Genomic DNA, 23,684 nt, shown 5'->3' with positions numbered 1-23,684 from the left:
ATACATTTCGGGTGCGGGAAGAAAGAAGGCAAAACGTCAAACAAAATTATGGCCACTCAACGATGCCGAGCGAACGGAGATGGGAGCTCTGTGAAGAGGCCCAATGATTACAGAAACAATTCCGATTTCGTAAATAGTCGAGACAAATGACAATCGAGTATATGCAGAGCATAAAACAAAACATTTAAAGAATTCGTGAAGAGACATTACAATGTAAAATATGTACTTTTCCTCCTGAAACACTCTGTGTATAAGGTGGCCGAAGAAACGGGAGATTTTAATTTTTTTTTTTTTTTGGGTAGTGGGCTATATGGATTATTTTAGTAGCTGACATTGATTGTTATTGTCTAGCCTGATTGTTGCAATTAAACATGGAATGGTGAACAACGAGGATTTGCTGTAAAACATGGTAACTGACATTTTGGTCACAAATGAGATATGTAACGTGTAATATGGTATTTTACATTCTGCGCCTAATGCAGTAGTTAGTTTTCAAACATTTCAACAGATGGCAGAAGTATACAGATTTTACTTTCCTGGTAACTGTACAAACTGTTGCATGTATAAATGTTTACCTACCTATTAACTTCAAAGCATTAGAACGTCACTTACCATGTTTTACTCTCGAACCCCTCAAATCTTATTATATAAATTATCAATGCGCAGAAGCTGCTCGTAGGGAATTTCGCCGCCACTTTCAACTCCATCGTCATGCTACTGTGCTCTCTTCACATGCGATTAAAACCTGGGTTAGTAATTTAGAAGAAACAGACTCAGTACCAAAGAAGAAACCTCCAGGTAAAGAAAAAACTGCCAATGGTCGTGGACAAACTGTTAATGCAGCTCGTTATCTGATAACTATTCAAAATTGTTAAGGGTCAATTGAGAAGAAGAAATTTTCGTATCATTGGCTTCAACAAGAAGGTGCAAAAGCACATCCTGCAGCCATCGCTATGACGAAAATGCGAAATTTGTTTGGCAATCGTGTCATCGAGAAATTGAGACAGTACCTGACCTGCACAATTCCCCGATTTAAGTGCATCTGATTTCTTTTTATAGGGGATCTAAAAAGTAAGGTATACGCGAAACACTGAACAAGTGAAGACAGCAATTTTATTCGTGAAGAAATTTAAAATATAACAGTCGAAATGTTGCAAAAGTGTAATGAGAAACTTCAAACAGCGATTACAAGAATGTATGCACGCTGGTGGAGAGTATTTCGTCGTTGTTCCGCAATAACTCTTATGTGACATACGAGTATTTATCGATTTTCAGATTTTTGCTCTATTAAATAACTTAAATAGTGATACAGCAAATAATAAAATCTCCTATATGTAATTATATTTCTTTCTTTCGAAAATGTAAGAATTCACAATCTCTTATGTACCACTGACATAGAATGAATAAATGTGTTTTTTCTTCCTACTGAAAAATTTTATATTTTGCACATAGGAGCTATTGCAGGAACAACGGCGATTTGAAGGATGTCATTTTCAAGTAGTCATTACATGCAAATGGCATACTATGTTAGGCCTATATATTTTAATATAATAAAAGTTAATTTAATGCAATACCTAAAGTTTCATTTCATATTTTAAAATCTCCCATTTCTTTGGCTCACCCTGTACATACCTACATACATACACACATACATACATAGGCCTACACATACAGACATACATAAATAGCCTACACATACATGCATACATACATACATACATACATACATACATGCATACATACATACATAAATACATACATACATACATACATACATACATACATACATACACACATACTGCAATTTAGTGAGTCATCCCACAGAAACGTGCCATATTTAAGATAAGCATATGCAAATAAATGCTAATATATAGACGTGGAGGTTACACCCATTGTATCTAAAATGTCTCGTAATTAATTACAAGAGAACAACACTGGTCATATTAATCTTCTTTGCAGTGTAATTTATATATTCATTTAAATTTAAAAGACATCAATATATAAACTAAAAAACTTTGCATTACTTTTGTAGCCTATTAATTTAAATACTTTCACAGCATCGCAATGTTGTTGTAATAATAAAAGTTACAAAAATCGAAAGGCTGTCTGAAGGAAATATAGGACATTATGGCTTACCTTTTCCAACGTGGCTGCAGTTGTATTGGCTTGTCTATGAACTTGGGGTCGTCGTCTGCGTCGTAGATGCCGGCCACGTATGAAGCCGCGAGCAGCGCCGTGCCGAAGTGGTCCGGGTGCGTGGTGACGAGGTGAGCCCGAAAGTCCCGCGCCAAGTTGGTTTTGAACTTCTCTTCAGGGTCGCAGCAGAAGCGGCACTCGTACAGGTGTTTCCCCGGGTGCTTACTCGTCGACAGCACGTGCTTTCTCAGGTTCTCCTGCGTACACACAAAAGTGCGCATTCAGGAATTCTCAATAAATTTTATCAATTGAGATCTCTGTGACCAGGTTTGTAACCTTACGTAGCAATTAATCACAGTTTTAGGGCAAAAAAAACTGTTACTTTTCACAAATGTCAATGAAATGTGTGCTATAGTGTCAGTGAAATGTGTTCTAAAGTGTCAGTGAAATGTGTCACAGTGCCAGTACAGTGAGTGACATGAGAGTAAAGTGAAAGATTATTATCAGTACCAATGTGAAACTTATGTAGGGCCTATACATAATTATGTAGGTTGTAGCGTAAAATTAGGGTCACTTATAATTAGATTATTTTATGCATTATTATTAATTGTAAATATTATGTATAATATTGTATTGTGTATTCTAAATTTATTGTGTATATTATTGTTTTATGTATCTAATTGTATTGTGTATATATAAGGTATTTGATTCTGGTTGGAGAGAATACTTTGCTGGTCAAGATACAGGATGGGGCATAGGAACCAAGTGTTTTTAAAATAATCATAAAACAGTTAGTTTTTGTTTTCAACACATTTTATTGGTAGAATAACGTCTGTGAGAACATACCATTTCAATTATGAGCGGAAAATTACATCTGGCATGTGATGTCCGTCTGTGTTGACGCATTGTTTAAGGCGCTGACGAAAATTCACCTCTATTTTTTCCAGGAGATCTCTGTTGATTTGGGTGATGTGTTGACGTGCTGTGTCCTTTAATTCATTTAAAATTCGGGGCTTATCCTCGTAAACACGTGCCTTTAGGTACCCACATAGAAAAAAATCACGTGGACAAGTCAGGGGACCGAGGGCGCCATGGAACATCACAAAATCTCGAAATGAGACGATTGGAAAACAGGAGGCAAAGAACTGCCATTGACGCTCTGGAGATATGCGCCGTGGCCCCATCTTGCTGAAACCACCTATCTTGTTGGGTGTAAATGTAAATCGCCTTGCAAAATCCGTCTTACCGTACGATTGCTGATTCCAAGAGCAGCTGAATGTCTTCCAGCAGAGCGGCCTGGGCTGCGCAGTATCGCTTATCTGACTGAAAATTTTCTGGAGTACGCACTCTGTGTTGGGGGCCGGGCGATTTATTCTTCAGTATTGCGCCTTTTTTTTAAAGATTTTTTAACCCAACATAAGATTGTGTCACGCACGGGAACAGAATCATTGGGATTAATATTGAATCTGTAGCAAAACTCACTCCGTATCGAGCTCACTGACTCGCCATTTCTAACAAAACAATCATACGCAAACATGCGTCCACTGCTCCATGATGCCGACTGCAGGTGAAATGCTATGAGCCACGGAATGGAATATCACATGCCGCACGTCTCTCCCTTTCATAATGACTGAGTACAAGCCAGTTCAAAAACACTTGGTTCCCATGCCCCACCCTGTATATATTTATTATTTATGTATATGAGTAAAATTAATCAGTGATGACAATATAATAATTTAAAATTCTTTGTTATTTAATTATATTGTGTGTACCACTGCCCCAGGTGCTTGCCCATTTGCAGTGTAATTACATACATACATACATACATACATACATACATACATACATATATACATACATACAAATGTTTAGGAAAAGGCTTTTGTTTGCATCCGCATTGAAACATTTACAAGAAACGAGTATACTTCGTCTTCATTTTATCTCCTTTGTATACGAGTTGCAACATATTATTCATTATTCATTCATTCATTGACATCGTTTTTACAAATACGTTGTTACGTAGATTTAAGTAATTTATTTATACGAGTGCCCTAACGTTTATAATAGGCTGTAATGTACTCGTAGTTATTCAATTAAAATATATATTAATTGTTATAAAACTGAAACTCTAATACGATACGTTCGGAAAAACGCACGTCCTTAAAATAATGCCAACATTAAAATTATTACATTAAAATAAATGAAGAAATAATTTTCGAAACCATTTTGATCGTAAGAGGTATTGGAGATGGGATGGAAGTTGGAGAGAAAAATGAAGAAAAAGAGAAAGTGGCTTACACACAGCACAGTCCACTCAGGGGTTTCAATTTTTTCAAGAATTGTGTAGGACTGATTCAGTTGTGGCAAGATGGTTCTTCTACTTGCGGAACGTATTTTCTTGTCGAATAATATATCTTCTAGATGTAGATGCACATGTACATCACTTTCAACACCTTTTGAAAAGGTATCTGAAAGATGAGAATTTGTGTAAACAAGTAGGCTATCTAAATATAAAACTAGATTTACGAAATACAAACGCACAATGACTTTACGAACGCACCTGTATAATTTTTATAAACTGGGTTATTGTACCTCAGTGATTAGCAATAAATAATAATAATAATAATAATAATAATAATAATAATAATAATAATAATAATAATAATAATAATAATAATTGCGTCATGAGTTCGTGAATGATGGAGCTAACGTAGATCTACTAATTGACTGTCGAAGCTGCTCTGGGCACTCGTCTTAGTTTCCCCACGTGATTGAATAATGCGAATGTGTTTATTAAGCGTTAGATCCAGTTCCTCGTGTGACGAACTGCATTTTATCATGAACTGAAGCACAATATGATCACAGTGGAACGTTCTCATGTTTCATTCATATCGCCTCCTAACGTTTTAAGTGAAACCTCGTTCGAACTTGAGCATAACGTACACACGGCATGATTGCAGTGATTTATTAACTTGTGTTAAATCAATGCCCTAAGCCGAGAGGTTAATGGCTTGTATACTATGTGGGATAACCTTCCAGGCGTGAACCAACGAAAACTGCTCGAAACCGAAGTCTTTCCATGTGTGATACGTTTCGATCTTTTCGACATGAGGACGCGATTCCGATTAGATCATAAAAATATCGATCGACAACCACTTTGAGATCGACATCAAATCAAACGCATACTTAGTAATGATAATGATCCTTCTACCAACATGACCGCGATACAACCGGAGGCAACTTGTCACAGGGCCATTGGTCATGTCAAGTTTAGCCTACTCACAGCAGTCATGGATGATATTATTCCCTCAAGTGAACAGCAGCAAAAAATCGAATTCGAGACTTTCACATAAATAAATATATATCGAAAAAGTGGTTTCTGTACATTCCATCTGTCTGTATGTCTCTTCCGCGTATAGCGATTTCTCCAAAATTATTGGACGGATTTTATTCATATTCAGTTTCAAGCCAATTTATCTAGGAATGAAGTAAATGACATAGTCTCTATTAATTTCAGTAAAAAATAGAGAAAACTCGGCTAATTCCGCAGTACGAGTAATTCCGCAGTAGTGCACATATGATTTTACTGCGGCTTTACAATAGCGTGAACGTAAGTTCTGAGAGGCTGTCAACAGGAGGCATGTCCTCTGCAGTGCTATAGAAAAATATCAAGGATATTGGTCGACACCTCTGTCGGCAATACAATGAAACATCAAAAGTTGGCTGTTTTTCGTGTTTTGCTACACAGCTGTGAAGAAAGTAAGCATTGTTACATATAAATTGTTCCTTTTATGTTACTTTCATAATGTATTTCATAATTATTTACTACTGCGGAATTACCCCAGTTGTTCTTTTTCAACTGTAATGCATGTACAACTAAATATATTTGCATTTTAATAGATCTCTTTATCTCATTTGGTAATGAAAGGTTTCGTCCATGTCTACATACCTTGATAATATTTTTCAATAAACATTTTGATAAAAATATGATAGATTTACTTCTTAATATTGCGGAATTAGCCGAGTCTCCCCTATATCTTTATTTGAAAGAAGAAACACACAAGGGTGATGAATTTGAAATTATCCTAATGATTTTGGTGTGAAAAGTCTATATTCGATCTACAAGGGAAGACAAATTGCAACGTTCTGACATGAAAGATTTTTCTGTACCATCGAGTCCGCATATACCTAATACATAATCTACTTGGAAGAGTTTATTTTAATCCAGGGCGGGTTGAAATATATAATTTAAAAATAATGTTATTATGTTACGTTTTGCCACGGACGCGAAACAAACACGTGAATAATACATGTGAAACTATAATAGTAATATGCGTTACAAGAGCGGTATGTTGAAGTTTTCATGTTCGAGGAAAAGTTTGAAAAAACGAAACGTAGTTGAGCTTTTTTAATTTCCGAGAATTGAAAGAAAACATACCGCTCGTGTATCGTACATTATTTTGTGCGATGATCGTTTATTACATACCTGAAAGAGGAATTTCTAATTAGTTGCAATGAAATCTCCATCTTGGTTTCTGTTCAATGACGGCAAATTTGCAAAACAAAAATATCTATCTTCAACATTGTTGCTTTAAAATGTTTTCTGTGTTTACTATACTCCAGTAGGCCGTGATATAGGCTACGTCTATCTTTTTTTCCCCCAGTCTATAAATGCGAACTTAAAACAAACGGTAAGGTTATGTAATGAGTCTGGAATCTTGTTGATTTTTTCACGGCTTCCTTAATGTTACTTGCATCACGAATGCACTAACTGTAGTGGAGTTGTAGAGTTTACTTAATTTTTGCAAATATTTAAAAACAATAATTAACAGTGCAATTTAGGTGAAATTACAGTGGTAAGTTTCCAATTTATAATTATTACTATACTGAACGTCTCTAAAAATAATATGTTAAAAGCCTAAAGCAGTAAAATCAATATGTCACTTAAGCGGTAAGAAGAGGGAAATTGTTATGTGTGTTAGGTTGTGAATACTGAATGTGGAATTTTAGACTTTCCGCGGATTGGTTTTGTGCGGAAACCAAGCAAATACGCACGATCTCGCACAAAAAGTTAATACAAGCTTGGCATTAGATACAGATGGATAAATAACAATAACAATATTTACGAGTATTATAATATATAGTAAACTATACTAATTAATTGTCTGTGGTTCCAGCACATTTATTTGCTATACTTATCCTCTTAATAATACATTTTGTTTTAATATATTATTATTATTATTATTATTATTAATTCGTAGCTTATTTCATTCCATTCATTAGACATATTTAAATCTTACAGCAAATTGTATTTATTTATCCTAATAAGCCTAACTCCAATATAGACATTACCACGCATTAGTCAGCCGGTGTGAGTTTGGAATGGGTCTAGCTTGAGGGTTAGCGCAGTAGATCGTAACAGGTAGCAGTTGTGGGTCATAGTGCACCCCTCTCGTAAATTTCATTCATTCCAATTTCAAGCACACAGTACCGGATTATGCGGGAAGATTACTTGGTTCACTTCAGCGTGAGCTGTTGACTTGCAACTTGCTCTCCGTACAAAGCTGGTATGATCGATGTACACCTAACTTGTATTCAAAGTAACCAAAGACAGTACTCTACTCATAATAGATCTACATGTGGATGGACATTTGTGCGCCTCACAAGAGCACACACTGCCGAGAACGATTTGGCTTTGATTATTTTGAACGAATTATTTGGTTGCTGTAAAAACTCGAGTTTGCGAGGAACTGTATCAGTAGTTAATTGGTCGGTCGTGTCGTTATTTAGACGCGAAGAAGGTCTGGATTCTTGGAATAGAAGCAGAGCGGGTAATCTCTAAGTACAGCAACTTAGTTTATTGTTCGGAGGCTCACACATGTTGTGCTCAGATCCAACACCCCCTTTATTAAAAGTAAAAGAACAAATATCAGAGAGAGGCTGCCTGAAGCAGGCGTATCGCTTTCCAGCTAGGCGGCTTTTGTATATGTGAAAGCAAATTCAATTTAAAATTATTAACCAATTTGAAGCCATAAGATTTATAATAAGTACGGTAGAAATGCATGGACGCGGATGATGGTTTGAAAATGCAAAGTAGAAGCGGGATACTTTTTTATCATCACGTTTGCAGACACATGATGAGTGTGAAGCGAACGTGTCTTGCGAGTCTTAGTACCGTATTTCGTACACGCTTGTTGTCACTCTACTAATAATTTAGAAGAATCTAGGCGCATACGAGGGGAGTTAGAGGGGGGTAAAGAAGGTGAGCGGTTATAATGAAAATAGATAGGCACGATGTAGTTTAAAGAAAAAAAGTTTTTTATACCTGCCAACTCTAAAGAAGCTGAACAAAAAGTGCTTTAGCGGAAGTCATATGCGATCGTATGACTTTTCATTAAAACTACAAAGTGGAACGTCGAGCTCCGGTTTAACGAAGCCGATTTAGAGAAACTGTATAAATCAAATTAGCGACCTTTTGAATTTGTATCATGAGATGACAGTTTAGATATGGGATGGAAGTTTTTCTTTTGGTATCTTCGCGTCTCGAAATTGATTGGTCTCATGCTGTTATCCTCAGGTTATGCAATTGGAATGTTGCATTGTTAAGGATTGTCTCGCTCCTTGTAGATTGTAAGGACATAATTTACAAGGAGTGGCCCACTGAAGCATCCGGCTACATGTTCGTGAACCCGGGTTCAATTCCTGTGTTGGAAGTAAAGATGTTTTTTCTTTTCCTTAGGAACTGCAGGCTTCCCTTATACTGTGTATGACTGGTGTTGTTTTAAGCGCGAAGGGGGGGAGGTATACTTTTCGCTAGTATAATTTTACCATATTTAAACATTCTTTGCTCTGAATCTATAGGTCCTCTCAAAATATAAATTAGCACGCTTAACAGATTAGAGAAAGATAAGTGCTCTAGCTTCTCTTTGCCTTCCGTACACCACTCTCTCTTTCGCATCTTAAAAGATCCCAGGGGGTCCCAGCGTGGAAGTGAGGAGAGTGGATTTGACTAATTAGGCTCTCCGGACTTCACTGAAATTCACTGCAAGGATCAACATTTCTTATATGGAAAAAAAGAGATATGCAAGAAAAGATACATGGATTTCAAGGTATATGTGGAACAATTAGACGGTACTTAGGAAAAAGAACAACGAAAGAAACACAGTTAAAATTCTACAAAACAGTAGTCCTTCCAGTACTACTTTACGGAGCAGAGACATGGACCTTAACAGAAAGAGACAAAAGACGACTAGAAGCCTCAGAAATGAAATCCCTAAGATCAGTGGCGGGATATTCTTTATTACAACACAAGAGGAATGAAGATATCAGAAAAGAATTAGGGATAGAGGGAATAACACAAAAGTTAACAAATCAACGTAATAGGTGGATGGAACATCTAGAAAGGATCAAGAATCACCGAATTCCCAAGAAAGCTTTCCAGTATGCTCAAAGAGGAAGGGAAAATGTTGGACGTCCTAGGTTTCGTTGGAGAGAACAATTCTAATGGGGACGGAACGGGCCTACCGGCTCAACCCGTGATGTTGATGATGATGATGATGATGATGGTGATGGGGAAGAAGATGATGATAATGATGATGATGATTAAATATCAATTTCATCAGGGGTTTGAACTAATCAGTGATCGAGAAACACCAATTAACCTTTACTGAAATTGATCAAGAAAAGAAAAGTTCCATCGCTGTGGAAAAACGGTTAGCACATCTGACCGTAAAATGAGCGGGCCGTATTGAGATCCTGGTTGAGGTTTTTTCCGAGATTATCCCTTAACCCATTAAGAGCAAATGCTGGGTAACTTTCGGCTCTGGACCCTGGATTCATCTCGCTAGCATTATTACCTTCAACTCACTCGGAAGCTAGATAGCCACAGCAGTAGATAAAGCGTTATAAAATAACTAATTAAAAAAGAGAAGAATAAATTGGCTGGATCTCTGGCTAAGAAAAAACTATCCACTGAAGGATGTAGTGGACAGAATGGTGAACGGGAAAAGAGTAGTCAAACTTTCATCTTCAGGACGCTTTAAGATATTCACCACTCTTACACCCCGAATTTAGATAGGATCTCCAGTGAATATTGTACTGATTTCTCTCATTAAAGTTTTTTTTGAGTAAATTAAATGACTGAATGAACTAACGAACAAATAAATAAATACATAAATGAATGAATGAATGAATAAATAAAATAGACAGATAAAATAAACAAATAATTGAATAAATAAATAGATAAATGTATGAATGAATGAATAAATAAATAGATAAATAAATAAATAAAAGTAAAAATGTTTTCTTACAAAGTTATTATTTTTCTTTTGGGGGGGGGGATATAAATTAAAGTGAAAATTATAATGGCAGGTAGAGTAATTATCTCATGCCTCCATGTTAATTATTGTATCAGTGCACTTTATTTGAATCAGGTACCCAGCTTTGAAGCTGTTAGCCCTGTGAACTCACAGTATGTTTAATTCCCCTGTTAAAAGATTTAAATTTTACTAAAATATTGATAATTTATTTATGGGCAGAAGAAAGAGCCTGGGAGCAATGGGCCAAGCATGTAAGAAAATTAGAAAGAAGGGAGCAGGTCCGTGGTCCATTTCTTTTTTAGGTTCTCCATCCGAACATTAATTGTCTTATCACCCAAGGGAAACCACGGGAAAATCTTGGGCAGGATGAGTTGTCGTACTGACGACAAGCCAATTGGCTTCATTGGGAACAAGCATAATTGACAAATTGCAAAATAAAAGTCACTGCTTATATGCTAATTATTAGACATAATGAAAACCATTTTTTAATCCAGCTTAACGCTAGAACATCGCATTTAAAAATTCGTCAATTGTTATATTATAAAAAAACAAACACTTCAGCACATAAAAATTCACCAGTGTTAAAAATGTGTTCAAATTTCAGTGAAATGTAAAACATGGGATCTAGATTTCAGCATTTCTTACATGAAATATGAACACTTTATTATTAATATACTGAAGATAATTGATTTTAAATAATATTACTATCTATTTGTTACTCTGTAATTTGGCATTTATAGCTACATTTTACATGCACATCTTTCGGTTATGATATCTATATTTAGCTATTTTTCATTTATTTTTATTTTGTATTTTTCATTTATATCTATATCTGTGTCTTTTATTTAGGTAGGCCTAGTATCTATTTGTCTGTTTTTTTTTTTAATTTTGCATTTGTATTTACACTTACATCTTGCATTTGTATCTGTTTTATCTCTTTTTTCATGTTATCTCCAATTTTATGTTCTAAGCAAATATTTGTACTGTCTATTGTAATTGGGCCTTTGCCCTGTTCTATAAATAAATAAATAAATAAATAAATAAATAAATGAAAGAATGAATGAATGAATAAATAAATAAATAAATAAATAAATAAATAAATAAATAAATAAATATATAAACAAACAAACAAACAAATAGGTAGATAGCTAGACAGACGGACGGACAGACAGATAGGCAGGCAGGCAGGCAGATAGACAGATAGACAGATAGATAGATATATCAATGAATGAATAAATAAATAATAAATAAATAAGTAAATAAAAGAAAATCAACACAAAATATAAATACTTTAATTCTTTTCTCAATAATTTGTGTACAAAATTATCTCTGCCTCTGACCGGTATCTAAACACTAAAAATTCTATATGGCTCTCGAAGAAAAATAAATCTAATGGAGAACAGCTGGGTGTTCTTACATCTGGGTGTAAGAACTGCACTCCAAAGCTATTAGTAACAGCATTTTCTAATCATGTGGTCATTATGGAGGGAAACTACTACTCTAAAACAACACAGGGGAAAGCGCAAAGCAATGAAAACATAATAATATACACTTTTGTGCAAGCAGTCGGACTCGAATCCAGTGTATTGATGGCCGGAAACAAGGCTTTTCTCTTCCATTAGATATAAGAATCACTTTTAAAAATTAATAAACTAAAACCTCTTATACTGTAGATAGATAAAATAGAAGAGTGTTAAAACGTCTAGTTCCGCTACTGGTGTTAGAGCCTTTGAGTGCGTTACGTCTTTCTTGAATATTTATACCTCATAATGTGGCGGACATAAACACACCCTTCAATTCACGCTACTATCTGCCGTCGAGAGCTCACTCTTTCAAGTACACTTAATGCTCGGCTCAACAATACGGCGCAGTTAGTAATTTTATGTAGTGAAGATTACACTTACGATGTTGTAAATATTAAATGTTAACACTTTCCTCACTTGCAAGTACAGGTGTGAGATACGGGCATAAGAAAACTATTCCGCTCCCCGAAGAAGGTGACTGAAAATTCACTACGTAATATAGGCCAAGTGAAATGAACGAAGTACAGTGCAGTATAAGATAATATTATAAATTACATTTTACTCTAGCTTCAAAATCTCTCAAGTAGTGCCGTTTACATTTATGAATCCTGCGGATTTGAGTTCGATTCCTAATATAACTTGTCTATCATAACGCGGGTACAGCACTATTTTTTTTTTTTCTAATTTGATGTCAAAATATTTTACCATGTATGACAGAGTAAAATGAATAAACCTTGGTTAAAAGAATACAATTTAATTCTAAAACTTAGTTTCTGGATAATTCATAGTAACTTACTCATCAATACAGCAAAACAATAATTATTAACAAGTTTTGACAGCTGATTTAAAATAATTGGTTTCAAGATTTATGTTGCGATTATGCAATACATTAATCATTTGATTCCCATTTCCTGAAAGCTGTTTTTAGTTGAGGCATTTCTACAAAAATTAGACCTCAAATTATTTTTGTTTCTTGTCTTGTATTCATAATGAAGTATATGATTATGTATCGTGACCAAAATATTATACGAAATGGAAAACATAAAAATTGGAGATTTATCTTTCGAAGAAGTGGAAAAATTCAAATATCTTGGAGCAACAGTAACAGATATAAATGACACTCGGAGGAAATTAAACGCAGAATAAATAGGCCTATGGGAAATGGATGTTATTATTCGGTTGAGAAGCTTTTGTCATCTAGTCTGCCGTCAAAAAATCTGAAAGTTAGGATTTATAAAACTGTTATATTACCACTTGTTCAGTATGGTTGAGAAACTTGGACTCTCACTTCGAGAGAGGAATATAGGATAGGGGTCTTTGAGAATAAGGTTCTTAGGAAAATATTTGGGGCTAAGAGGGATGAAATTACAGGAGAATGGAGAAAGTTACACAACGCAGAACTTCACGCATTGTATTCTTCACCTGACATAATTAGGAACATTAAATCCAGGCGTTTTAGATGGACAGGGCATGTAGCACGTATGGGCAAATCCAGAATGCATATAGAGTGTTAGTTGGGAGACCGGAGGGAAAAAGGCCTTTGGTGAGGCCGAGACGTAGATGGGAGGATAATATTAAAACGGATTTGAGGGAGGTGGGATATGATGATAGAGGCCGGATTAATCTTGCACAGGATAGAGACCGATGGCGGGCTTATGTGAGGGCGGCAATGAACCTGCGGGTTCCTTAAAAGCCATTTGTAAGTAAGTAAGTTGTAAGTGTTGTATTCATAAGTTGCGTTATTTGGGGGAGGGGAAGTCAAAATTTTCCGTGACAAACAACAAACATTGCATGGTATGTAGTGACACAACCGTCAAAATGTTTAATTTTCTAAATAAAGGTTTACAATGAGTTTCAGTTTTCATAAATTTTCGTAACTATACTCAGAGAGCTAAATCGTTTTCAGAGACGGATAAACAGGCAGACGGTCATGCGACTTGACAAAGAGATAAAGTATTTTGTGTGCCTAAAACCATTGTGAAACACAAGAAAGTCTCTCCACAATAACTCAGATCACGCATAGATAAGTAGTACAGAATCCCATCAATTCACGCCCCATGACACTGTCTTGTTACATCATCTTGAGTGCGAAATATATCTAGGCACGAAGTTGGCATTATAGTCAGGTCTTGGTTCAAGTATGTTAAGAAATTTCCCGCCTTCACACACACTAGCTTATTTCGAGTGATGGAGTTTACGATCGGACTCTATATAACCTGTCCCGAGTCCAACCTGTTGGATACTTTATTGACGTGTCAATGTCCGTGGCGAGGTTGTGCCGTCAATACATTGGCTAAATTATGCACAGGTCTGTTTGCCAACGTGTGGGCCTCGATTGATAGATGCCCCGTATAATGAACACACCGGCGACCGTCCAGACCATACATGCAGTCGCGACAAATGATCTATGTCCTCCATGTCTAAGAGACATCGGTCACGTAATTATCACTAAAGTGCTCTGAGAACAAAGAATATCCTGTAACCTTCCAAATGTGGCATGCACGTCCTTTTCTTATATTGTCTTAGGAACATAAAGCAACACTAGACTTTCACAAATGAGGAACAATCTTCTTCATCATAATCGTCGTCTTCATCATCATCATAAGCATCATAATCTCCTTTCTTTCATAGTGACACAGAACTGCATCTTTCTCTTCACTGGCTCTTGGGAATTGACCGTCACATAAAATGCAAACCCCTCTCGCCACTACAAGGGGAATACAGGAAGAACAACAGGAATCAAAGAGAATAAGGGGATATACGAAGACCAAGGTGAACAAGAAGAATGCAAGGAGAACAGAGGAAAACAGGGAAAGACGAATACAAAGAGAACAAGTGGGATATACGAAGACCAAGGTGAACAAGAAGAATGCAAGGAGAACAGAGGAAGACAGGGAAAATAAGAGGAATAGAAAGAGAACAAGTGCAATATACTCGTAAGGAGACCAAGAAATGCCAGTGATTCGTTTTCAACTGCTGCACGATCTGTACACGTTGTGGAAGAGTTCCACCGGGATAATCTCTAACTTTCCAGTGCCAATGGGGTGGTGCCGCACCCTGTAGCAAAACGAAGTTTTCACGGTCTTCATGCAGTTGAGGCATCAATCAATTATTGACCATGTCGAGATAAGAAGTTCCTATAACAATTTTCTCTTGAAAGAGAAGGGGTCATATATGTTCTACAAGACATAGAAAAAACACATTAACCGTTGGGGAATCTCGCACATTCTCAACTGTTGTTTTAGGATTTTCAGCCGTATATTCTAAAGTTCTGTTTATTTACTTTTCCACCGATGTGGAATGTGAACAGAATTCGTGTTACTTAATTCAAGCATGCAAAATACCTTTTCGATGGCAGTGACGGCCATCTAACTGAGACTGAGACGTGACGTAATCGATATATATCGATACATAGGCCTACTTTCATTGTTTCTGAACAGGAAATTACAAATAGAATTTATAGGCGACATCTTCAATGATCATGATCTTATAACATGTTGAAATTGTCTATTTCGCAATCACGGTGTATATTTAAAGCCAATCTTTGTAGATGATAGATATTTATGAGACAACGTAGCAACGGTGAATTTAGTTTAGCAGCTGAAACCGAAGAAAAGGAAAATAAAAAACATTCCCTACAAACACGCTGTGTACTACAGATCTCAAACGATCTTGTAGTAATCAAACTCCGTTCTGTTTAGTAAGAAACCTTTATTTGAATAAGTAGTCCATCAAGAAACTCATTAAAATACCAACTTAAATTAACTGCTTTTTGGAATAAGCTCCACATTTCTAAGAAAATCGAAAGTTAATAGAAGTTCCACAACAGAATTATTGCTTACACTTCTCTAGTGTGTTGCACGCGTAACTATTTCCTGCGTTAGTATTTACGTCATTGTTCCACAATGAATAATAATATCCGAAGAACAACATCGGTATAAAAAGTTGACTGATGTTTAATAAGATTTACTGAGCTTCTCTCATTAATTTGTGATCATCCTCTTGATCTTCCAATCGATGAGAATTTCAATTATGTAACCCATTAAAAGAGGAGAGCAAATATCATTATGTCCTGGAAGTCTTATGCATTTTACAACGTCCTGAAACATGGATAAAGCAGTAAAGTTACTTAAAGACTTCTAGTAAGTTGAATGGTTAGCAAGCTCACCCATTTGTACTGAGTTTGGCGGATTCAAACGCAGTTGATTTTGAAAGGCGATTAAAATACTCAGCAGAACTTAACACTGCAGCTGCCGAAGCTGAATGCTAGGCTGGAACCTTATCATCCTCAACGTTAAATAAATTTGTAGAGTTCTTATTTCCATGAAAATGGGACCCTTGTAAGGAATTTGTTTGGTATTTGTCATTGGTCATTTTAATGCACCCTAATAGGTTATATTGTGTTACTGAATGTCTTAAATTTTTCAATTTTTAAGAAAGTTTTTATTAATATGACGTAGTTATCTGAAAGGGAACCAGTCCATTGAGAATAGGAGCTGACATATTTAAGCTAAAGTTTTCCTTTCGTTATACAATTAATGTATCAAAATTTTTAAGCAGATTTTTTTTTCTACACCCGTATCAGAATATGGGTTGTGTCATTTTTGTACAATGAATAATGATCCTTCCCCGGTTTCCTAAAAAATTACGATTTTGTGGACTGGTTCCTTTTTGCATAAATGCTTTCATTATTATGCGCTAAAGAAAATGGAATCCCACGTAGAAAAAGACGAATATTTCCGACATATTCTTTTGAGCTTAACCGGGGAATAAAGGCATCGGAGGTCGCTAGAACCATTTGTGCCGTTTACGGGGAGAATGCCATCGGAGAAAGTATGGCGAGAAAATCGTTTTCTCATTTGAAAAAGGATCATTTTGAACTGTAAGATTTTCCATGCTCTCCCACTTTCAAACGTTTTAATTCACGATGATCCATGTTATGACATCAATTATCTTGGGAATTGGCCAATATGATAAACTGTGATCAATCAACCATCGCACGACATTTTCATTTTATAGGTAAAGTTAGAAAAATGGGTGAATGGATATCGTAGAGTTTTGATCAGTCGCCATCGTTTAGTTCGTCAATATCGATCGTTCTTCTAACACATTGTTACTGGTGGCGAAAAATGGTACCTTTTTTGTATCAACATCAAGAACAGAAAGGAATGCCTGAGCCCGAAAAACAAAGCAACTTCCTGTACTAAAGCTGGTGCCAATTCAAGTAAGCTAATGTTGTGCATCTGGCGGGATAAAGAAGACGTCAATTACGAGTACTATAAAATTGCTTTCGAAGAATCTTACGATAAATATATTTTTCTTGATTTTCAATTTATTATTGTAAAGTCTATGTGGGGCGATTAGAAAGTAAGTTCCTATTGTTTTTACCAAGTCTATCTGGTGTAACAGAAAACTACTTACTGAAAGTCACTTTTCTACTTACATTAGTCATATGTTCTATCTTATTACAAGACTACTAATATCGTGTCGAAAAGAATCTAGCTCTATTTACGTGGGAATGTTCAGGCAGTCTAGAATTTCCTTCAAGAGTCTAGTCATGGACTTAAGTTTCATCGACGGTAACAATCCGTCTAAGGATCACAACGGTCCATAAGTGCCAGATTTGCATCGCGCGTAATGTTTGTTACCATGCAACAATCCAAGTGGCACCCACCAACAAGAAACCTTGAAGTATGTTATAAAACTCATAAATAATGTGGTAGGAGCTGTCAATGGAAAAAATCACTAAATCAGCATCCTAATAGTTAAAACGTATCGTCTCTAATGAAGCCGTCAAAGTACGCCATATTATCGTGTTATGCTTGTTGACTATCTGCTATAGCGCTTACTGTCCGACAATAAATGCATCCTGTTTTAAATCTGAGACACTGTTTCGATACAATACAAACGGTCACAGTACTTGGACCTATAAATTTGACACAAATCGTATGACTGCATGCACTTCACTGTTGGACCACCTTTCAAAAAGTGTCATTTTAAACTGTCAATGCTCTGTACAGCATGGCTTCCCATTGCACTCGCTGAACATACACATCGAGTACAAACCCTGAAGGACGGCGCGAAATTAAAATCATTATTCTGTAACAGATTGCATGTAACACAATCAGGACAATATTAAAGTAATGTTGAATGAAACAATGCTCATTAGACTCTAGGCCTATCATTGTGCATGAAAAGGGTCCATATTCACACAACTGAGACGTGCAAGAGGTTGTCTGACATCTTTTACGTCGGGACAATTTCATAGGGAGTTGAGGAGACTCCGAAGTTACGAGAGAAAAAAAAAATCTCGTCGCTACCCATAATCGAATTCTGACTTCAACAGTGCGTATTCTGCAACTCTAGTTTTTCAGGTGAAGCTCCCTGTAAATCAGATTCGAATAATTTTAAGGGAAAAATTGTTCCCGAGCCGATTATCGATCCTTGAACCTCTGGTTTAGCGTACCAGCGCTCTATCAACTGAGCTACCCAGGAACTCTACACGAAACCGTCCCAATTTTTCCCTTTATATTCACACAACTCGAGTGGGCTGACGAGACGCCAGAGACCCACATCGAGTGCACATAACTCTGTCTCATCAGCCCACCCGACTTGTGTGGATATAAAGGGAAAAATTGGGACGGAGTCGTGTAGAGTTCCTGGGTAGCTCAGTTGATAGAGCGCTGGTACGTTCAACCAATGCATATTCTCTCACTCTGTGAACAGAGACTACTTCGCTTCATTTTATAATTCTATGTGATCTATTTTTCATTATGTATTTACACCATAGTTTGAAATAATAATATATTCCTGTTAAAACATTGCTCTAATTAAAATTAATTAAATCACTACTTTCATAATCACATAAAAATGCACTATGGAAATCCAAATACATTTACAATTCTGCGTGTTTTGCTTTAAGCCATACTTACTGCTGAGTATACGGAACTTACCAGAATATTACAGGTGTATGAGCAATATGGGCAGCGATAGGGCTTGGCGCCGGTGTGTAAACGAAGATGACGCCGGAGATGAGACGCCATCCTGGCGGCGAACGGACAGTGTGGACATTTATGAGGCTTGTCTATCACGTGCACGGTTTGATGCCTGTAAAATAAAAATATATGTTAATAGCAGTTTCCATAGAGAGAAGATTTTGTGTTAAACATGGCAATAGGAAGATAAAGTCAGGGGGAAAAGTTATGAAATAAATTTTGTAATGCATTTGTATCTAATATCTTTGATCCTGAAAAAAAAAGGTCACAATGAGTTACACATTTTAAGAGCGTCCTAGAAGTATGGAACGTATACAATAATGACTGAAAAATATAGGTAGTAAGGGAAGAAATTAGGAAGTAAGCGAAAAAGAGAGAACAGGAGAAGATCAAGATTATTAGAATATATTTTGTTACGAAGCGATCATAAAAGTGTAGCATCTTTGGGTGACAACGATAAATGTAGGAAATATGAACTTCATAATAAATCTTTACAAATAGGTTGGTAGCCTATGTTAACTCTGAGCGTGATTAGCCTATTATATGATTTAAAATATGTAATTTTTAAAATGACTATTACACTTTTACTACGTCATACTACTTTTGACCAATAAAACGCTACGAAAGGACATGTTTCAACCAATCATGGCTGCTTGTTGCACGATTTTATCGCTTACCTAGCATTTGTTTAATTTATCGCTTCCCTAGCATTTGTTTGTTTTTATCACTACCCAAGCATTTGTTTCTTCGTTTGCCAACATTTCAAACTGCAAATTCTTTACGGTACTATAAAACATGCTTTGCGATCGTAATTTGTTTCCCGCATAGATAGTCGACTGAAAATAGCGGCTCCGTTCAAACATTTTGGTGATGGTGACATTAGTTAAATAGAATTTTAGTAAGTCAATTAATTTTATTGTATTAGAGTACTTTATTTCTTCTAATCTTTAATTACTTTCTCCTGGTTTTATCCCCTTCCTACCATTGGTTTGTTTGCCAACATTTCAAACTGCAAATTCTTTACGGTACTATAAAATATTCTTTGAGATCGTCATTTGTTTACAGCACAGACAGTCAACTGCGGCTCCGTTCAAACGTTTTGGTGAAGCTAACAATAGTGAAATAGAATTTCAATAAGTAAATTAATATTGTATTCTATTAGAGTAAGCTTACTTTATTTCTTCTAATGTCCTACTTTCTTATAATCGTGAGAAGATCAAGATTATTAGAATATATTTTGTTACGAGGCGATCATAAGAGTGTAGCATCTTTGGGTGACAACGATAAATGTAGGAAATAATAATGAAGTTCATAATAGATCTTTACACCTAGTTTGGTAGCCTATCTTAATTCTGAGTCTATCTTAACTCTTAATTAAATCTCACTCGAGTTTTGATTTTCTCTAGCTAAATTAAAACCTCCATTGAGATTACTGTTGATAATAACTCATAATTAAAAAAATAAATACAGCATTACATATAGTACTTAATGTTTCATGTCAGACTCCTTTAATGTAAAAAATTATAGAAAAGTGACAGAGGATTCCCTGTAATTGCTTGAAACTTTTATGCTTCCGGTTGGGTTGTTGAATAATAACAACAACAACAACAACAATAATAATAATAATAATAATAATAATAATAATAACAACAACAACAACAATGAAATGAGAATTAAATTTATTCTTAGGGGAGAGTCGGGTAGTATCGGACGTCGGGTAATATCGGACAGTGAGTTTCTTTCATCTACCATACGATGATAGTACCTGACTGACATGGTTACATTTCTGTGATGTCGCATAGAGAAACGTAACCATGTCATTCAGGTACTACCATATGGTGGTACATGAAAGAAACGCACTGTCCGATACTACCCGATGTCCGATACTACCCGACTCTCCCCTATAAAAGAGGTATTTCCGAAACTTCTGTAAACATATCTTATGTCCAGGCATGAATAAAAACTTTACACGAAGATATTTAAATGCCCTCTTATGTAAGGTATTTATTCTTTATCAAGATATTTTTTTTTCGCTCTCCTGTAAAATTGAATATTTTGATATAAGACACCATTATTTCTACTTACTACTTTAGCCCTTCCTACACTTTTATATGGCAGTGAAATTTGGACTTGCGAACAAAAGGATAAAAAAGATTTAAAATAACCGAGCGAGGTGGCTCATGCGTTCCGCACGGGACTCGCATTCGAGGGGTCCACGGTTCAAATCCCCGGACCGACCAACCTGACTGTGTTTTTTCCGTAGTTTTCCACAGTTACTTAGGCAAATGCCGGGTTGGAAGTTTCATTGCCACGGTTCATTTCCCTTCCTTTTCCCTTAGAAAAAAGAATTTAGATTTCATATCATATCATTGATCTTCACCATCTCAGTCCATAGTCTTATTCAGGTCATGACTCATTTTTTCATCCGCTTGCGGAACGGGCGTCCTCTCCGAAACCGTCTCTGTGTTCCAAGCCTTCCGCAATATCTCTGACAGGATTCATTCCTTAAGAGCATTACAAGGGCGCTTCAACACATTGGAAGTGCCGTTGGAATAGATTCTGTGCTGCTTGTTTACCTTGGCGGTATGAACTTAGGGCGGGGGTGCAGGGGACCCAGTGGGTGAGCGGGTGAGGGGTCTCATGCGGCCGGTGGGCTGGTACATCTCATCTTCATTCATTCCATAATTCGGGGTACACAATAGGCCTCAGTCTGACCGACGTGCTGAAAGGTCGTCCCTAACCCGCCCCTAGTCATTGTTTCCTAATCTCTAAGATTAAAAATAGTTTAAATGAAATTTTCCAGAAGAACAGCAGGATATACTCTTGGGAAAACGTATTTGTGTCTTTCACGTGTTACATTTTATTACCTTGTTAACATGTTTCGGCCTGCTATTGGCCATTTTTAGAACTGGCTGTTGCTGGTCTTGGCGCATTTTGTTTTGTTTCCTTTGGGGGTGTGTTTGTGTAGTGTAATGTGGAGTCAAAGAGTGTGTGTGTTCTGGAATTGAGTTGTGTGTTGATAATACCCAATTTCAGAACACACACACTCTTTCACTCCACATTACACTACACAAACACACTCCCAAAGGAAACAAAACAAAAGGCGCCAAGACCAGCAAGAGCGAGTTCTGAAGATGGCCAATAGCAGGCCGAAACATGTTAACAAGGTAATAAAATTTAACATGTATAGGAAATTAAAAAGGAACGAAAACATTCAAGAGAAACTGAAGGTTGAATATGTTGAAAACAAAATTAACAATTACATATATAATGTGGTACACAATATTTCAAGAATGGATAACACTAAAATCCCAAAGATCATGATATCTTACACCAAGATGACCGGGACGACTGTTGGATGGGGCCGAAACAAATCTACAAAGGCCTAATTCGTGAAGGATGATGATTCTAGAAAACTTCTATGTAAAACTGTCTTTTAAAAGCATTGTTCGTCATTCTAAAGATATATGTGAATTTTGTAATTTTGACTTTATGTTACTGCCAGCCAGAATTCTTGCATAGTACGGGTGGTTGTCTTAAAAATGCCATTGCGTCAGTATTTCGAAAACATGACAAGTGTAAGAAAAATATGGCAGCGCGTTTAATGTAAAGGGGGGGGGGGGGAGGCGAGTGGCCGGCGCGGCTGAAATTCTACCTGTCATAAGAACTCGGGAGGCATGACCCGTGCCGAGCTGATCTGCTGCAGTACGGCAAATAAATCCCGTAGGAGTAGAGCGAGGCGCGGCGAGCAGTAGACATATATAACAATTAGCACATCCAAGAGGCAGCAGCCCTAATAAAAAGAACCACCACAAGAACAGCACTGGAATCATAATTAAAACCTGAATTCTATAGCTTGCATTGGCTCCCTACATTAAGAGGACTCTCTACATCCGGTTTCATGCTGGCCTCCCACAACCACGTTCAAGCAATTATTAATTATAATGAGCCTTTTAAACCTCTGTCCTTCTCTCTTAAGCATTTACTCATGTTAGGTTTGATCTTTTTTAACAAATGACTTTTGTAAGTATTGACTTTTCGACCGTTTCGCTTGCTTGTCATTTTTAAACTGACACTACAGACGGTCAGACTCCTTGGTCGTGTACTGAAGAGGACGCAAGATAACATGGCGGAAAAACACATGACGAAGGTAACACACAAGTTCCTATACGAAGGAAATTATTAAATTTTATTTCGTTGCTAGACTTTATTTAGTTTTCAAACTCAAGTTGCAGTTTTTGTAAATAACTAATATACTCTGAAACAAATTATGGAAAAGACAAGAGAGTTGTCCACACCTATGGAGTAACGGTCAGCGCGTCTGGCCGCGAAACTAGGTGGACCGCGTTCGAATCCCGTTCGGGGCAAAATATCTGGTTGAGGTTTTTCCGGGGGTTTCCCTCGACCCATTACGAGCAAATGCTGGGTTACTTTCGGCGTTGGACCCCGGACTCATTTCACCGGCATTATCATCTTCATTACATTCAGACGCTAAATAACCCAGATGTTGATAGAGCGTCGTAAAATAACCCAATAAAAAAAACAAGAGAGTTGGGAGTTGCCCACAGGGAGAAGTACTCAGAATAAAACGTCACAATACCATACGTTTTATGATCACAGATGCACTTCGATCCAAAACTCTAGACGTTCACGAGGAAGTTCATTGTATTGCTGATGGTGGGAGAAATCGTAGGATCGATATCATAGCTATA

At 36.5% G+C, this 23,684-nt stretch overlaps 1 protein-coding gene across 1 annotated transcript in view; it reads right to left on the bottom strand.

Moving 5' to 3' along the window:
* The window catches only part of LOC138710698 (uncharacterized), a 320,335-nt gene that overhangs the window by 6,011 nt on the left and 290,640 nt on the right, over positions 1-23,684 (bottom strand). The window contains exons 10-11 of the mRNA XM_069841761.1: positions 18,931-19,084; positions 2,137-2,393 (exon numbers count right to left, since the gene is read on the bottom strand). Coding sequence (XP_069697862.1) covers positions 2,137-2,393; positions 18,931-19,084 — 411 coding nt within the window. The remainder of the gene's footprint in view (positions 1-2,136; positions 2,394-18,930; positions 19,085-23,684) is intronic.

This window comes from Periplaneta americana, chromosome 12 (assembly GCF_040183065.1).
Source record: "Periplaneta americana isolate PAMFEO1 chromosome 12, P.americana_PAMFEO1_priV1, whole genome shotgun sequence".
In the NCBI taxonomy this organism is placed as follows: domain Eukaryota; kingdom Metazoa; phylum Arthropoda; class Insecta; order Blattodea; family Blattidae; genus Periplaneta; species Periplaneta americana.
Note: the sequence above shows the minus strand (reverse complement) of the source record. Positions and strands in the feature narration are given on the sequence as shown.